Source organism: Arvicola amphibius, chromosome 9 (assembly GCF_903992535.2).
Source record: "Arvicola amphibius chromosome 9, mArvAmp1.2, whole genome shotgun sequence".
Classification (NCBI taxonomy): domain Eukaryota; kingdom Metazoa; phylum Chordata; class Mammalia; order Rodentia; family Cricetidae; genus Arvicola; species Arvicola amphibius.
Window position 1 is genome coordinate 32,648,085 of NC_052055.2, and position 18,638 is coordinate 32,666,722.

The window sequence follows — 18,638 nt, forward strand, 5'->3', positions numbered from 1 at the left end:
AACTCGCTTTGTAGACCAGGCTGGCCTTGAACCCACAAAGATCTGCCTGCCTCTGCCTCCTGAGTGCTGGGATTAAAGGAGTGTGCCACCACGGCCCAGCTTTTTTTTTTTTTTTTTTTTTTTTTTTTTAAGATTTATTTATTACATCACAGTGTACTGCCTGCATGTTTGCCTTCACACCAGAAGAGGGCGCCAGAACCACCATGTGGTTGCTGGAAATTGAACTCAAGACCTCTGAAAGTTAAGTGATCTTAACCTAAGTCATCTCTACAACCTAGTTGGTTGGTTTTTTGAGAGCAGGTCTCTCTGTGTAACCTTGGCTGTCCTGAACTATGTAGTGCTCACAGACAACTACCTGGAGTGTTGGGATGAAAGGCGTATGCTGCCATGGCTGGCCATGCTACATTACTCCAGAGGAGGAGGTCTGAGTACTAGTGTACTGGTGTGTGTCATTAATCCCAGCACTCAGGACTCAGAGGCAGGAGTTCCGCACATTCTAGGCTAGTGTGGGCAACAGAGTGAGACCCTGTCTCAAAAAAAGAAAGAAAGAGCTGGGTGGTGGCAGCATACACCTTTAATCCCAGTGCTTGGGAGACAGAGGCAGGTGGATCCCTGATTTCAAGGCCAGTCTGGTCTACAGAGGGAGTTCCAGGTCAGAGAAATTCTGCCTCAAAAAAACAAAGCAAACTACCACCAACAAAAACAAAGAAACAAAAAAGGCAAGAAAAAAAAACCAGGTCTGAATTGGAACCCTGACAGGCTTATTTCGTACCTTATATTTAACAATTACTGTCCAACACTCGAGGCCTAGGAGAGGTGGGGTGGGGGTGTCATGTTCTCAGCTACTGAGGTCACAGCAGGAAGAAGGGCCAAGACCAGTGACCACTGAGATGCCCACAAGGCCTGCAGCTGACGTCCCTGGCTCGCTCCAGAAGTCCCCTGGGAAAGCAAAGGGCTGTAAGGTGCCCACGTGCCCAACATCATGGCCAAACTTGTCCTCCATGCCTTGAGACTGCCCCTTCCCTCCTGCTACCAACCCAGGCTTCTTCTCTGCGACGTCATGTTCTCGTCCTCCCGTAGGAAGTCAAAAACACCACAGTGGTCTTTCTCCTCCTGAAGATACCCACCTTAAAGATCAAGACGGTGGCCAAGAAGGAAGTCTTTGAGGCTAACCTGAAGTCCGAATGTGACCTGTGGCACCTGATGGTGAAGGAGATGTGGGCCGGGAAGAAGCTGGCAGACGACCACAAGGTCTGAGGCGGGGGCGGTCCTGTGGGCACGGGTGGCACCAGGTCCTGCAGGGGGCACCGAGAGCTCACCGCTCAGGCCTGGCATCACTGGGCAGGGGAGTTCTACTATCTGAAGGGACACAGAAGCTGCTGTGGCTCTGTGACCTCACTTGAGGCCACGTGGCGTTTGAGGTTGGTGTGAGGAGGAGCCCATGAAGGATGCAGCCCACATTGCCTCAGTTTCCCTTGGTGCACCCTCGGTTCTGGTGTCTTCCCAGTGAATGGTGGGGAGGGTTGGGGTGTGTGTGCATCATCTAAATGCCAAGAAAACATGTGTCAAGCAAGCCAGGTATGGGAGCATGCGTCCATTATCCCAGTACTCAGGAGGCTAAGCTAGGAAGGCCTGGAGTTTGAGGCCACCCTGGACTATAGAGCAAGACCATGTCTTGAACAATTACATAACCTAACCAAAACAATGGACGGAGGCCATCATCAGAGCACTCACACAGAGGAACTGGTAATCAGGGTATGTGGAGACTTGTAGCCCCACTAGTCACCAGAAACGTCTTAGAAGGAACAGGCTGGCTAGTGGCGCGGGTGGGCCCCCACTTGTAATGGGTTATTCCTGTCATGGATTGGGAGTGGACTCTGACCTCTCTAAAGGTTCTGTATTCCATGATCTCTGGCCCAGCCATTTGGTTCTACACCCCCTGTGCTATGCAGATTAGCTATGCAATGGCAAAAACCCATGGCCTGACTGTTCTCCCACCTGTCACTGGGTACAGTCACAGCGCTGCTCTCTTAGTGTGGTTGGCAGGGGCAGGGGCGAGGAGGCATGAGATCCTGCCTGCCTCATTTAGAGAAGAAAATGCGCTGGCTCCCGGAGTCAACAATCAGGGTTTATTGTAACTCTGAGCAAAAGATGACGCGACCCCAACTCCCAGCTCCTCACCCACTGGCCCTCCAGTGAGTGGACGGGGCTGACACATGCCCACTTCTGCCCTAGGACCCGCAGTATGTCCAGCAAGCACTGACCAATGTCTTGCTCATGGATGCCGTGGTTGGCACGCTGCAATCCTCCAGCGCCGTTCACGCCGCCTCCAAGCTGGCCTACTTTGACAAGATGAAGAACGAAAGTGAGTTCTGTGTGCGCAAGGCCATGCCTCTGGATCTCGTAAGCATTTGCCTCGGGCTTTTCTTCTGGCTGGCTCTATCAGTTAGAACCCACCAAACTTCCTTGCTCTCTCTTCTATTTTTGCTTACTTTTGGGGGATAGGGTCTTGCTGTGTAGACCACCTGAATGCAACTCATGATCCTCTTGCCCCCGTCTCCTGAATGCTGGCATTACACACCCAACTCTATTTTGTTGATTTGGAGGGTGTGTTTTTGGTGTGTGTGTGTGTGTGTGTGTGTGTGTGTGTGTGTGTGATGTGTGGACACACAGGCCACATCATGTGTGTGAAGGTCAGAGTCACTTCTCTTCCTAACACAGTGTGGGTCTCCAGGATAGAACTCACTAGCAAGCCTGGGGGCAAAGTGCCTAAACACTAAGCAATCTCACCGGTCCTACGTTCCTACTTTGAGTTCCACTATTGTTCCCTTGTTTGCTTTTTTATTGTTTGTGTGAGACAGGGGTGGATTCTAGCATAGGCTACCCTGGAACTCAGTATATAGCCCAGGCAGGCCTTGAATTTACAATCCTCCTGCCCCAGTGAGTGTTAGGATTATAGATGTTTTTAGGATTTTTTTTAAAATCACATGATGGCTTTCATTGTCACTGAACCCTGGACCATGTGGCTCCTCCTTGTCACACACTGGCTCCTTGTTTCTGTCCTGGGTGGTGTTCCATTTTACACCTACACTGCATGTCCTGACCAACTGCAGAGTTTCCAGGCTGGCTCAGCAGATGAGAAATGTCTGGAAGGCTACTGAGTTACTGATAGCCTTTCTGGTCAATGTTGGGGATGTGTCGGGTCCACACCTGCCAGACATCCATGGCTTCTCTGCACCTGGTTGGTCTGCTGCTGGATGGACTAAGCACCAGTCTTGTGTAGCTCAGGCTGGTCTTGACCTGACTCTGTACCTGAAGATGACTTTAAACTCTGATCCTCCTGCCTCCACCTCCCAGGTGCTGGCATTACTGTGCCTCAGTGCCCAGCATCTCCTTATCTTTACTGTGGCCAGTTTCTTGGAACAGAAATCTCCAGCATCTTTCCTGCTCATTTCTGTTTGGCTCTCCCATTCTGAAGCCATACAGAGGTCCATATTTCAAGTCTAGGACCAGTAGGTTAAGAATATGTCTTGCGCCTTCTGGGCTTCTGCTTTGTTTTCATTTTAAATGTCCTGCAGCTTCCTGCTTTGAGACCCGTAGATAGGAAACCTATCGAGGCCACAGAAAGTGTGAAGTTAAACAATAGGAAGTTCAGCTCGGGACACAGACGGATGAAGCAGGACTGTCTGCAGATACCATTCAGGTCCTATTGATGCTGAGCTGTCCCTCTCCTCCTGGACCCTTTAACGTGTGGCATTTGCAGAGTGGTGACACCCTCCTTGTGATGGCTCTGAGACCCACTCTGCAGGAGGAATCCCCACACCTGCTTAGCATCATCTCTGGGCTCCCGGTGGGGCCATTTGTTCGCTCTCTCTGTGATCTCATCTATCCTGGGTGTTTCCCACACTTGGAAGCCCTCCTGAGTCCATCCTTTCTCCTAGTCCAGTGTCTCGGTTCCTTCATGAGCCAGCTTGTGCCGCCACTTCACTCCTTTAAGGAAACTGTATTTTGTATGATGTGTGTGGTGCGCTTCTATCTCTCTCTCTCTCTCTCTCTCTCTCTCTCTCTCTCTCTCTCTCTCTCTCTCTCTGTGTGTGTGTGTGTGTGTGTGTGTGTGTGTGTGAATGCCACGGGGTGTGTACGCAGGTTGGAGGACAACCTCAGGTGTCGGTCCTCACCTTCCACTTTGCTTCAGGTGGGGGGGGTTGTCTCATTTTTGTTGTTTGCTGTTTTTGTTGTTTTGTTGTTTGCTGCTGTGTGTGTTAGGCTAGCTGTATGTTGGGGGGAGGGGGAGGGTCTCCTGTCTTTGCTCTCTGTCTGTCCATAGGAATACTGGGATTGCAGAGCCACACACTTGCACCCTGCTTTCCATGGGTCCTCATTCTTGTACAGCAAGCACGTAACACACCGAGCCGCCTCCCAGTCCTTCCTCTAATGGCTCTAACTGTGTCGCTTGACAGCGGTGCACTTCCTATAGCTCGTCTTCTGTAGTGGACACCGAGGTTCCATCTGCCTTCCGCCTGGCGAAGGCGGCTGTGAAGGCCTGCGCACGTTCCTGTCATCGTCGCTCCTGGGTGTGGAGTCAGGTTTTAAAAATAGCTGTCCAGGAATTAGAAAACACCCCAGGCTGTGTGCTTACTCACCTTGGCATACCTTCATCTTGCCCTTGGTAACATCTGTCCCTGTCTGTGTGGCCCTGACACTTCCTGGCCATAGAACCTGCTCCTGCCTGATCTGGGACAGCAGCCAGGAGGCTCAGGTGCTCCACGTTGCCTGGAGACCCACGGAGCCTCCAGGAGCTCTGTCTGCCGGTCCTGGGTCTCGACACAACTGCTCTTTTCCTCAGATGGGAATAAAATCAAATAAACACTGCACTTCAGCTGTTTATATAACTCTAAACGCAGGCCTTCTCGCTTCCAGCAGTTTATGGACCCGCTTTCTAGCTCCTCTGTAAACAGTTTACAGAGTTGCCATGGGAACGCCCAGCACCCGCTCTGTCATCATCACCTTGTTCCCTGTGGCCCAGGAGACGCCATCTGAGCTCAGGTCACAGCACGCTGAGCTCCTAGCCCTGGTTTAAGAGATCCAGAAATACCTTCTAGTGCGTGGCTTAGCAAAGTGAAGACTCGAGACACGACAGGCTTGATGCAGAAGCACTGGGAGCGCTTGTGATGGAAGGTTTAAAAATACACAAAATGAAAGGAGAGCCCCAGGCAGCAGGTGGAATGGCAGTGGCAGAGGGTCCCATCGTCGCATCCTGCGCTGCTGGAGCTCAGAGCTGTTATTTGTTTTGAGAAATGAGGACAATAGCAATCACATCAGATGTGTGGGTTAATGAGAAAGGGAGGGTGGGGGGAGAAGCCATCAGCAAGTCCCCAAGGCATCGTCCCCACTGCAGTGCAGGTGACTCATGGGGGCTGGAGGCTAGGAGGTAACTCAGGGTTAGCAGGAGAGTCCCTCACCCTGGCAGGTAGTCCCAGAAACCCCCAGGGAAGGTGGTGTTTGCATCACCTAGGAACAAGAGTTTGATTGTGCAGGAAGAGATGCAAGGGTCACCCATGTTTATCCTGGCATCATATGCGGAGTCTTAGTCATGGAGCCAGACAGATGAATGGGTAAGGAAGATGTGACCCAGGGCTGGAAAGATGGCTCGCTATGTAAAGGCGTGTGTTGCCAAGCCTGCCGACATGGTTGAAGGAGAGACTGACTCCTATTGTTTTCTGATCTCCACATGTGTTCTAAGGTGTACGCGTCACACGCAAAATGTTAAAAGAAAATGTGACATATACACAATGGCGTTCCCTTCAACCAGGAGAACATGTGTAGCAGCTGCCTTCTTGGTCCTGCTCCCCATCAGGGATGAGGCCAGAGGGCATCTTGGATGGTACTATCCCTAACGCTGACTTTCAACAGCGCCCCCTTCAGGCCGCATGTGTTGTTTTTAACCTAGTGGGAGAGCTTGTGAGTCACTGCTGTCCTACTTTCCGAGTCTGGTGACCCGACTCACGTGCTTGTGTTTCAGCACCCGTGGCAGTCCCAAAGACAACCTCGGAGACCCTAAAACACAAGATTAACCCTTCAGCAGGAGAGACCGCTCCCCAAGCTGTTGACGTCTTGCTGTATACTCCAGGTAAGGCAACCTCTCACTGCTCCTGGTTGCGATGAACTTAGATTTGGGTTGGAGGTCACCCTGGCAGCAGTGAAGGGAAAGCCCTGTGCTAGAAGCAGGGAGGGTGTTTTATTTTTGACTGTAGGACAGAATCCTGAGCCACAGGGCAAAGCTGTCTTGACCACTCTGCCCACTCGGCCTTGCGGCACCCTATACTTGGGCAACAACGTAGTTTTAGGGACCCAGAATGCTCATTCCCTGCCCTCTGCAGTATGCAGCAATTCAGGTATTGTGTGCCCTCAGCTCTTGTCTTTGGTTGAGGAGGTGAATGGTTGTAAACCGTGGGGTAGTGGGACAGCCTAGCTCCGTACTGGAAGCTGGAGCCCTGCCCACTTCAGCCAGTCACCACATCAATTCCAAGTGAATGGAAGTCGAGATGAAAAAAGGCACTTACAGGCTAGTGGACCAGCACACCCAACAGCACAGGCATGACCAGACCTGGTTACCGAAGGACTCATGCATTTGACTACATTAAGGGTTTCTGGGCTGGTTAGGTGGCTAACTGGGTGAGGGTGTTTGCCTGCCAACAACCCTGAGAACCTGAGTTTGATCCCTGGAACCCACATAGTGGAAGGAGAAACTGACTCCCCAAAGTAGTCCCCGAACTTCCACTTAAGTGTGCTCTACACACACACACACACACACACACACACACACACACACACACATCAGAGTTGGAGCTCAGGGACTGTGCTGGCAAGTGTGTTCCATGGCATGACATCATGAGGGGGCTCCCATCCAGCCATCCAGAGCACAACTCCCCGAGGGAGAACCAGGTGTTCCAGTATTGCCAAGAGACACATACCTCATGAAAGAGGCCACCCTAGCTCTGACACCCATCGGCCTTGTGACCAGTTAGGGCAAGGCCAGGAGAGCCACACTCTAGAGTCAGGCTGGACACAGTGACATTGGCCTGTAGTCCTCGCTGCACCAGAAGCTAGGGTAGGACAACACTAGCCTGGGGAACAAAGCAAACCCTCATCTCAACAAAGAGAAACATCCCTCAGAGGGCTCAAATGAATTACAATTTATGCCAGGCTGGACGTGCTGGTGCAAATCTATAATATCAGCGTCCAGGAAGCTGAGGCAGGAGGATAATCACAAGTTCAAGGCCAGTCTGAGCTATATGAAACTCCATCTTAAAAACCCTAAATAAATAGATACCAACTAAATAAATAGATAATAGGCAAAGGCACCCTGCTCCACACTGTGGGTAGATGTGGAAATCGGTGGGCACACCGTATCTTGGTTTCCCTCACGCTGCCTGCTTACCTGTGGGTCCTGGTGCAACAGTACATCCCCACTCCACACAGTTCAGTCTGTCCCTTCCAGGAGCTCACAGGACCCCAAACTCTCCAGGGAGGATGGCACTCTGCCATCTCCACATCGCTGCACTTGGCCCTGCACTGGTATTCTGTGGCTGTCTGCAGCACAGCTGAGTGGTAGGAGGCAGCCCCTCCTACTGCTACTGATCTGACTGAAAAGTTTTGGGGCTACTTTCCTCTTCAGGGCGCCTTGACCCTGCAGAGAAGGTTGAAGATGCACACCCCAAGTTGTGGTGTGCCCTGAATGAAGGCAAAGTGGTTGTGTTTGATGCTTCCTCCTGGACCATCCACCAGCATCGCTTTAAAGTGGGTGCCTCCAAAGTGGTGAGTGCAGCGCCCTTAACCCAGTGTGATGTTCAAAGTGATTCACCAGACAGCGTGTCCCCTAGCATCACTGAGAACCCCTGATGACACGCCATCTGCAGAGGCCCTGATGGCTCGATTGGCCATTCCTACTATCCATCTTCATTACTGCAAATCCAGCCACCTGCTCAAACTTGTCTTTACCCCCAGATCATTGCTCTCGGTGCCTCTCTGGTGATCCAGACCCATTAGAAATGTCAGGGCTCACCCCACCCTTCTGTCTTGGCTTCCTTTAGAACTGTATGGTGATGGCAGAGCACAGCCAGGTGTGGGTGGGCTCCGAGGACTCCGTCATCTACATCATCAATGTCCACAGCATGTCCTGCAACAAACAGCTCACGGACCACCGTGCAGCGGTCACTGGCTTGGTGGTGCACAGTGGGAAGAAGCCCAGGTACCAGGGCCTGTTGGGGTAGGAAAGGGAAGAGCTTGGCTTCTAGGGGTGTGGGAGGTAAGGGGTCCTGGGCCTCGCCAGGCAAGAAGTGTCGGGAAGGAGAGTCGGCAGGAGACATGTGTGCTCTGCTTCTGCTTGTGTGCAAAGACAAAGGAGCCTTGAGACAACAAAACCAGCATGGTGGCCACCGGCTCTCGGCCTCACAGCTAAGATTACTTAGACCAGCCCATGCTTTTGGCCAAAACTGGAAAGGGTGCGCCCAGGAAGTGCTGGTTGTGGCTGGTTTTCTTGTTTTCCAGACATCAGAAATCTGGCTTTGTAGGAGAGACGATCTCTAAAATGCCATTGTGGGACATGGCTCCCTCAGGCCCCGAGAGTCACCAGAAGGCCAGCTCTCTGCAGGCTGATGGGGGCACTTCCCCCCCCCCCCACTGAATCTGTAGCTAGTGTTGCACGTGTCCTGGGAGGGTCTGGAGCCCTGTTCACCTTCATTTTCAAACCCATCCAGCTTGCTTCAAGGGGCTTCACCCTCTCTGCCAAACCATGCGTGGCAGAAAGCTCTGGGCTGGCCTCACTGGAGGGTGAACAGGCAAGAGTTCTCCCGTCACAGAGAAACCTTTCACCCAGGGGTTCCTGACTCTGTGGCCCCCAATTCTAAGGCCAAACCACCTTGGGAGAGATTTGACCCAGAAAACTCTCAGATTATCCTAGCCAGTGTGAGGGTTCAGGGAGGGTATAGATGCTACCCAGGACATTGGTGGGAGCTGGGGGATGGACCTCAAGTTGAAGCGCCCCTCACCTACTCACCCACCAGTGGAGCCAGCATCCAGAGGCAGGTTTGGGAAAGTCCAGGGAGGTCCCTGCCTCAAGGCCACTGTTTCCTGGCTCACTTGTCCATGTCACATCTGGATGGACAGTCTCCCTGTTTACTGGTCTCCCAAAACCACCTTGACAGAAAGCCGCAGCAGTGGGGTGGGAAGCTTCATCTTGCCTCCCCAGATATGACGGTTGCCTTGGTACCTCCTGGCTCATAGATGCATTAGTCCAACCTCGTCGTACCACAGCCTTCACAGTGTGTGGCCATCTCTGGGCTCAGGTTTCCCATTTGTAAAGACATCAAGTGCTATTAGGTCAGGGCCTACTGTAATGATGGTATTGTCAACTCGGCTACGGGTCTCTGCAGAGACTCCACTTCCAAATCAGGTCATATTCTGAGGTGCTGGGTACATGCTTCCACTGTGCCACTTCTCAGGGACACAGTGCAACCCATGATACCAGCTTGTGTCATACTCTTTACTTTCCTAAGAATGCCAACTTCCGCCGGGAGGTGGTGGCGGCACACGTCTTTAATCCCAGCACTCGGGAGACAGATGTTGGCAGATCTCTGTGAGTTTGAGGCCAGCTTGGTCTACAGTGCAAGTTCCGGGACAGACTCCAAAGCTACACAGAGAAATCCTGCCACGAACTCCCCACTGCTGCGCACCGCACCCCCGTGTCTGCGTTTGGTGCACTGGCACCCAGTTCGCGAGATTCGGGCAAGGGGCTGGAGGTTAAAATACACAGACACATACAGAGAGACAGCGACACGGGTCATCCTTGAATTCCCCAAGAATGCCCCCTTTTATTGTGTTCAGGGGCAGATTATATAGAGATAGCCACGCCCCAGCCAAACCCACCAGAAACCACTCTCCTGCCATCAGGAACTCCTGAAGGTCTCGTGCTCAGATCAAGGGATTACAAGAAATTCAGGATCTGGGGTCTCACTGCTCCCAACATCTCCCCCCTAAATTTTTTATAAAACAGAAGACCCTCCTGACCACACAGCCCTTTGGTCACTTTGATTGAACCTGTACTCAGAAGAGAGTGACAGCATCTCCCCAGGAGAATACTGGCTTTTAGAGAACACAAGAGAGCAACTTAAGCCTGTAAGACAGGTAGATTCAAGTATCCCAGAGATTGTTGGTTCCTCATAATATTTCCCACACACCCTCTTCCCGTCAAGTGAACAGAGGTGTGTGATCATATCAGACTCGGGACTTTTAGGAATGGCTTTGCCATGGCCCCAGGAGCAGTCAGAAACCACTGCTCCTTCATCAGTCCCCTAAATAACATACCCCGGCTGCCATACCCCCGTGGCACATTCATTCTTGTCAGCTGAGTGTATGGAAGACACCTTTTCGCTCGTGCACCTCTTTGGCTTCCCTAGCAGCCCAGCTGATCCTGCTTCAGCTAAGTGACCATATGCTGCATTATCATGGGTTGTCTGATCTTATACAGGATTTAAAGATGAATGTCCATGGCAACAGGCGTTAAGATTGCCAGCAGTAGGGTCCCCAGTCACCACTGGACCCAACCTCCCATTTGAGCTATGGTATTCAACCATCCCTTTGGCTAAACAGTACAATCTGGTGTGCCAACTAACATTTCGACGGTTATTCAAGTAACCACTAAGTTGTTTCACCACATAAGAGGCATTAGCAATATTAACAGATGTCATACAAATGGAATGATAAGTGTGAACAAGACATCTGTTGTACTAGCCATAAGTCCACCTGCTCCTACAATAGGGCAGTCTCTTGATTTAAATTCGCTCTGCCACAGACTCTTGGGCGTGCAGAGCCTAGAACTGCCTCTGCCTTTTCCTTGCCCTGCTGCTGCCCAGTGGGGTCTGCGCCCCAGCTTGTCTCAGCTCCAGCACTTGTTGTTGCGTTTGCTGATACTTCAGGCACAGCTGTGGCATCCGCCAGGCTAGGCACCAACTGGGTTGAGGCAATGTGCCTTCCACCACAGCCACCTAGCAAAGCTCTGCTCCAGCTGCCTTCTAGCCCCAGCTGCATTCGTTCTGGGTCCAAACTGGTGCATGGAGTGGAGCGGAACTCAGGAAAGCAGGCTTGCTGCTCTGAAACCACTAAAGGGGCCCCACTTAAACAATCTTTTAGGGAATTTGGGCGTTATCAATCTGTCTGGCTACTTCCTGCTGAGCTGGGACGCTGCATTCTTGGGGGTATTTACTGCAACATTTCAGGAGGTCTCGGTGATTCAAACCACATGAATCTCAAATCCTCAGGTTCTCATCGTCTGGAGACAAAAACAGAACCTCTTTTCCAAAACATCAAATTCTTAAGCCCATATTTTAAAGTCAAAATACCTTTCTTAGCAGTTCCTAGAATCAAATGTCTTTTTCCAGTCCAGAACACAAAAGACAACACAACATATACATCTGTACACATTTATCTGTACACATTCTATCTTTTCCCAATACATACATCCCCTCCGGCTGGGGACAACCCTGTTCGTTTACCCCTCTTTCTCAGTTGACTTCCACTTGCTGCCAAGCCTAGCGAAGGACATGAGGATTAACACATATACCCCAATCCACCCTCCCCTTCTGAGGGCAACCTCTCAGCGTTCCCTAGTTCCCGAATCTCGGCTGGGACCTCCAAATGCCGTGCACTTTTACCCTGTTACCAAGCTTCGGGCAAGAGGGCTGGAGGTTAAAATACACAGACACACAGACAGACAGCGACACGGATCATCCTTGAATTCCCCAAGAATGCCCCCTTTATTGTGTTCAGGGGCAGATTATATAGAGATAGCCACGCCCCAGCCAAACCCACCAGAAACCACTCTCCTGCCATCAGGAACTCCTGAAGGTCTCGTGCTCAGAGCAGCTGTAGGCTCTCAGATCAGGGGATTACAAGAAATTCAGGATCTGGGGTTTCACTGCTCCCAACACCCCGCCACCACCAAAATGAAAGAGTACCTTGCAGCTAGGTCAGACCTGACAGAGCAATCCTCAGGGGAGGCCCAAGAGCAAGGCAGGGTCTTTAGCTGTGTGGAGTAGCCCCAGTTCTGGCAATGTCTGCCTAGCCTGTCTTTTATGCTACCCCCTAGCCAGCCCCTGTTCCCTAAAACAGTGCCAGAAGTGTTTCTCTTCTCCCAGGTCCAGTTGGACATTTAGTGCTTTCGTGAGAATGGCAGGAGCTGGGGCAGTGCAGGAGTCACGGGTAGTACTGGCCACTGCATACCCCACTGCTACCGCGGATGGCCACCCCGGATACTGGCGAGCCTGCCCTCCCTAGTCCTTCTGAGTTGGACAGCTCTGCTTAGGACGTGGTGCAGTGAATGGTGACACTGGGGTTCTGCTCTGAGACCCCATCGGGCTCACAGTGGCTTAGAATGGGGAGCCCGACACCCAAGACCCTGTTCTGTTCCTGGTGTGTCACACCGGTTTATCATTATCTCCACTGTCAGTGGTGCATGGTGCCACCTGACCTCTTAAATGCATACGTGTATGTTCGATCCTTCAGTGAGGTCTACTCCTGTAGCCTGGACGGGACGGTCCTGGCATGGAATGTCAGCACATTGCGAGTGACCAGCCGGTTCCAGCTGCCATACGGTGACCTCATGTCCATCAGCCTGCATGGTGACCGCCTGTGGTGTTGTAAGTTTTCAGGCCGTCAGCCAGTGAGCATGATGCCCTCATCCTGCTCTGGGTTGAGCCCCCTCCCCTTCATTGTAGACATTCCCAGCTTTGATTTTCAAAGGTTCCTCCTCTCCTAGCGATCGTGCTGCCCTAGTAGCTTGGCTTGCCACTCTCCAGGTTTTCTCTCCATTCCCTACAGGCTGGTGGTTGGCTGCCATCCTGCTACGTGCCTGCCACTTCCTAGCTCCTTCTTGGTAACCTGCTTATGGCTGGGAGGGGGTGGGGGAATAAGGGAGGTTAGCCTTGCCCAGGGACCCTGGGTTGCCCTTTGCAACCTCTTCTGCCGTGTGTGCCACACTTGCCTCTGAAGGCAAGCCTGGCCGGGCTGAGCGACTGCCACTTATATCATTCCTAGCCCATTCCTGGAACCCCAGTGTCTAGAGCTTAGTTAGTCTGACAGTTTGCCAAGGGGTGATGGGAGGGGTGGGTTCTAGGCTATTTCAGAACATCCTGGGGTATGGGAGTTGCCTGTGGTGTGAGGCCTCCCCACAAACAGATATGAGGGCTCTCCAACGGCACCCTTTCTGCATGCTCTTCCTTGCTCTGTCTCTTCCTCCTGTTTCCATCTCCGTCTGTTCTCCCAGGGTCCCACATAGATCATGCTGGCCTCACATTCTCTAGGTGGCTGTGGCTCATCTTACACTTGTGATCCCCCTGCCTCCACCTCCAGCGCTGGGGTCACAGGAGTGTCACCGCACACAGACTGCTGGCCTGCTCTCTCGTCCCTCCTTGCCTGCCTGCTGCTGTCCTTACTGAGTATTTTAATCTCTGCTTTCTTCTCAGCTTCCCTCTCCACCTCCCTCTCGCCTGGGTGCTCTTAAGGGTGGCCCCGCGTGGCCTCACATCACTGGGCAGTCAGCAGGCCTTCCAGGAAATTAAGAAAACTTATTTTGCCAGGATGCGTTATCATTCCTGGTGAGTCCTGGCACCCAGGTTTCTTCTTGCTTGCTATGCTTGAGAGCATCTCCCAGGACTGGGCTTGGGCTCCTGACCACCATGAAGTGACAGTCATGGAATGGGAAGTACCCTGTCTGTTAGATGTTAGAGCATCTTGTAGGAACTGTGAAACCAGCCTCATGGCGGTTGCAAGGAAAGACCCCAGCTGGGCAGGCAGTACCTGCCTAGGGAGACCCAGGTGATAGTACCCCTGTATCTCCTGAGTTCTCTGTCTGTCTCTCCTTCTAACCCTTTGCTCCTTGAGCATGCTCCTCTGCCCATCCCTCCTCTTGGTCCTTCCTCCCACAGGTACAGGCCGCAGCATCGTGGTGGTGACAATGCAGGGGTTCCATCGTCATGAGCTGAAGATCAAGAACTCCGACCAGGCACCAGTCCCCTTGCTGGCCTTCCAGCTTCTGCCTGAGGTACTCCAGGCCTGTGTGCTGAAGTCCAGGCTTGGGCTGTCTTGGTCACAGTGCCATTGTCCCACGGTGATTTCTATCCCAGAAGGAGCAGTTGTGGGTGGCCGGCGCAGGGTGCAGTGATCTGTATGTCTGGAGCATGAAGGACCTGGGCCAGCCTCCGCAGAAGACCCCCGTGCCAGACTGCACCGAGATTAGCTGTATAATCCGAGTGAAGAGGCAGGTGAGGTGTGGGTGTCCAGCCACCTGAGAACATCCCCTCGGGCTCCTCCTTCCTTCCTTAGGGGGAACAAGGCAGGCTGTCATGGGCCCAGGCTTCATAGCACTCAGTCTGGGGAATGACAAACAGCCTTCCTTCCCACCAGAGCTGAAGGCCGAGTCAGTGCCAGTCCCAGGGGTTGGCAGGGTGGCCACTTCTCAGTGGAGACCTGCCTTTCACACAGATTCTGGTGTTGAGGCCACGCGTGATCATCCTGGCTCGTGGCCGCACCTCTTCCATCTGGCTTAATCCTCCCAGGGCAGCTTCTGTGTCTCCTAAGGGTGCAGTTTGCTGAAGCCTGGCTGGCCCCGTCCCACCTAGGACTCTTATCTCCATACCACTTCCCATTCTGACAGCGTGTGAGTTTCTGGGAGACACTATGCAACATGGCAGTCTATCCGGTTTACAGCTTTCCCACATCCAGAGTTCTAGCCCTCTCTGTCACTGACTAGGCAGTAAAGGCCTGCGGAAAGAGCTTAAGAAGGTTTCTGTAGCTGTCTTGGGGTTTCTGGTTCATGACCAGCAGACCCATGGCTTTGGGGCTTCTGGTGAGGAACACTGTGGTGAGTGCCTGTAGGAGGAGACTGCTGAGGTCCTGGCTAGGAAGCAAACAGCAGGAAGGGACTGGGATCCTACGTCCCCTTTAGGGCACCTTCACTGACCTCAGACCTCCCACAAAGCCCTACCTTCTGCAGGGTTTAGCATGTCCTAGGAGAGCCAGGCTGGGGTACTGGAGAACACTCATTCCAAATGTAGCAATAAGGATATGAATGGGGTCTGTCCTGGGGCCTCCGCCTCTGTAAAATATAGTAGTGGAACAGGCCAAGAGTAGACAGTCCCAACCCCAAAGGGAGAAACTGGAACGGAAAAAAAAAAGAGGTGACAGGTCCCAGCCCTGCCTAACACGTGGCAAGGAAATACCACGGGGTGTGCCCCATTCCACAGAAGCTTAGCTGGTGAGTCAGCGATCTCCAGTGTGTGACCTTGAGGTCAGACAGCCCTTGCTCACCACGCAAGCGGTCCTCCCGCAATTATAATGGAGGCTGACCTCAGCAGGTCTCAAGTTCAGAGGGCAGTGTTAGCTATGAGCACATTGTCCCCTGGATTTCAGGCCTGAAGGTCTGTCCTAGGCCCACCAGGTAGCCCAGCCTCCTGGCCAGCAGGAAGGACATGAGTTTGGGGGGCATCTGAGCACTCAGCTTCAAGGAGTACCCCTGTTTCTTCCCTACAGATCTGGGTGGGTGGCAGGGGGCTGTCGCAGGGAAGACCCAGAGGGAAAATCTTTGTGATGGACGTGGAGAAGATGACAGTGGAGAAGGAGCTGGTGGCACATGCTGACACTGTGAAGACCCTGTGCTCCGCTGAGGACCGCTATGTGCTGAGTGGAGCGGGCCGCGAGGAGGGCAAGATCGCCATCTGGAAAGTGGAGTGAGACCTCCGTGCCTTGTGAGAGGGCGCCTCCCCCCCCCAGTCGCGTCCGCGGCCAGTTGGGGCTCATCGTCTACTCCCAAGGGCCTTGGCTTCCGACTGCTACCTTGGGTGAGCAGCTACATCTTACAGCGATAACCTCCACTGTGAAGTTACCTCAATTACCTAGAATCTTCCAGAATCCACAACTGGGAGCCAGCACCACAGCTGCCAATTTAGCTGTACCACCCGTGACCTCCAGTCCTCATGCCTGGCCTCTCTTCGCTCGCTCTTCATCTGTTTACTCTGCCAACACTTGGCTGAAGCGTGGCCAGGGCTGGTGTGTGGCAGTCGGCCACAGTACCTTTCAGGTTCCATTGACTTCCTGCTTCCAGAGAGGCTCCTGAGTATCTGAGGTGAACACTGACAGAACCTGCTTGAGCTAGCCAGGAAAGGGACAGTACTGCTCAGGTTTGTCTGTGCAGAAACTGGGCAGCTGAGTGGCTCGGTCTTTGCATTAAAGTTTTAATGAAGAAGAAACAATTGCAGGCAGGAAGCGCGTCCCAGAAGCGCACACACGCGGAGCTGCCTCACTGGCTCACCATGCACCTGCATTTTGTGTGTCTCCTGCACGTGCACACAGAGCCTCTCTCCTGAACCGCAGATCGCTGTCTACTCCGCTCCAGTTTCACACCGCTCCAGTTTCATTCTGGAAGTGTTCTGTGTGGATGCTGGGCCCAGAGAGGACAAGACCTGTTCCCCATGTATCCTCCTGTGAGCTCTGCTTGGAGCCCTCTGGATCCCAACTCGGGTTTTCAGGACTCCATGTGCACCACGTTAGAGGTGGTCACTGAAGGGTTGCCAGTGGTCTGTCTCTGGCCAGGCCAGGGTCCAGAGGTACTTGAGCTCTTGCGAGCGGAGATGTGGGTCCAAGCTTGGAGGGTCTGTGCCACCAACTGCTGCTTCCCTTGAGGCGTGGCTCCCGTGAACACTGTGCAGAGGATGCCTCGGAGCCACACCCCTCCCTAGAGTCTGTGCTCCTCGAGGGGTGCTCCAGATGTCCAGAAAGACAATGTGGCCAGCAGTCAAGAGCACAGGCTCAGCCAGTCTCTGTAAATACAGGAAGCCTGGTGTAAAAGTCCATCGTAAATGGATTCTAAGTTATTTAATGCCAGTCCACGTGTGACCAGGTGTTTACAATGTGTGGATTAATATAATAAATCCTTTTTGTTAATAAATGCTGCTTGTTTTATTCAGCTGCTGTGAGCTGGTAGAGAGGTCTCGAAACTGGAAGGCTGTTTTCCTTTTCTTCTTTGCAGGGCCTGTGGAAGCAGGTCTCTTCCTGCCAGACAAGGGTTCTAGCACTGAGCCATGCCCTCGCATCTTGGGAGCTGTCTTGAAGGGGATCGTTTTCACTTTTGAGACAAGGTCTAATTCTGTAGCCCAGGATGGCCCCAACCTCCACTCTCAGTCACCCAAGCGCTGGGGTGGCAGGCATGCCAACCGCCCCTGGCACACACGGGAAGCTGTTTTTAGCTTCTCCATTCATTCTAAGTACCAATCAGGTTGTTCCAACTCAAGACTTCACCTCTCTCATTTGTGGAAACAATTTCTAAGGTCTCACAAGGAACAACTGACTGGCACAAAGCACCAGAGGCTTTAGGGGACGGTCATTTACATCAGGAGGAGCTTCAACAGTGATAGGACACTGGCCAAGGGGCTTGGAGTGAGCACATGGCTCCGTATTTGTGTAAGAGCCTTGTGAGGGATAACTGAGATAGACAAGTGCACTTTGATGCCTTTGTTTCTTCTCTGCCTTGGACATGAATGGTTCCTTTGGCCATGTGGCTCCTCCATGTTGTGTTGTGACCCAGGCATGCATCAGGCTGAGGAAGCCTTGGGTTTGTGTGTTATTAAGAGGGGCAGCCTGGATCATGGGCAAGGCTGATGGACCAGGATGACTTGCGCTGGCTGGGGACCTGGCCAAGAGACCAGAACGCTGTGCAGCAGTACTGGCTCCTTTGAGCAGGGCTGCGAATGGAGACAGGCAAGGTCATGTTGAAGACACAGCACATGGCTGGGCACCCAGGAACTGCTCAGCAGGTACGTCCTCCTGGGCTGTGAACTGGGCTCTCTAGCAAGAGAAGATGTGCTAACTACGGTAGATGGTTGAATGGTGGCCCTCCAATAGCTCTGTCTACGCCCTAACCCTCTGGATCCATGCATGTAGCCTTATGTGGAAGGAGTCTTTGTAGATGTGCTCTTGGGGCTTTTGAACTGTGGTCCCTGGCCATGTCCTGAGGTAGTGACACCTGCATGGGGCTCATGTGAAGATAGGGCAAAGGCAGGAAGGACAGCTGAAGGCCTGGAGATACTTGGAGCCGCCCCAAGTGGGATGAGGCAGGAAGGTGTCTGCTGGAGCTTTAGAGGGACTGCGGCCATGCTGCACCTTGATTCTAGACTTATGCAGAGCTATGGGCAAGCGGTTTCTGTTGTCTCAGTCCTCTGGCTGTGACCACTTATTACAGTGGCCATGGACACTCACATGGCTGCCGCTTACTGAGCATGCTCTGGCTGGTGCTTGCCAGGTGTAGGCCCACCCTTGTGTCTGGTCCTAACACCTGAATGACCAGAAACGCAGCAAAGTGCCTCTCCCCCTCACTCCTCAGAATCAGGGTGTCCTGGCTACAGTACTGAGCACTGAAAACTGACCCCAGGACTCAGGAAGTGAAGGCAGGGGACGTAAGTCATAAGACTTGGTAAGATTGGCTGTGTTAATAGAGACATGAAAAAAGACTAACACGTGGACAAAGCCCAGACTGAAGATGGAGGCTGTGGCATCTTTCAGTGGTGAGTGGAACCCGAGGGTGTAGGAGC

At 52.7% G+C, this 18,638-nt stretch overlaps 1 protein-coding gene across 1 annotated transcript in view; it reads left to right on the plus strand.

Moving 5' to 3' along the window:
• Dennd3 (DENN domain containing 3) overlaps positions 1-16,999 on the plus strand; it is a 50,807-nt gene extending 33,808 nt beyond the window's left edge. Inside the window, exons 15-23 of the mRNA XM_038343314.1 lie at positions 1,081-1,251; positions 2,236-2,365; positions 6,023-6,130; positions 7,679-7,818; positions 8,094-8,251; positions 12,562-12,695; positions 13,983-14,098; positions 14,181-14,318; positions 15,586-16,999. Coding sequence (XP_038199242.1) covers positions 1,081-1,251; positions 2,236-2,365; positions 6,023-6,130; positions 7,679-7,818; positions 8,094-8,251; positions 12,562-12,695; positions 13,983-14,098; positions 14,181-14,318; positions 15,586-15,786 — 1,296 coding nt within the window. The 3' untranslated portion in view covers positions 15,787-16,999. The remainder of the gene's footprint in view (positions 1-1,080; positions 1,252-2,235; positions 2,366-6,022; positions 6,131-7,678; positions 7,819-8,093; positions 8,252-12,561; positions 12,696-13,982; positions 14,099-14,180; positions 14,319-15,585) is intronic.
• The last annotated feature ends 1,639 nt before the right edge of the window (positions 17,000-18,638 follow it).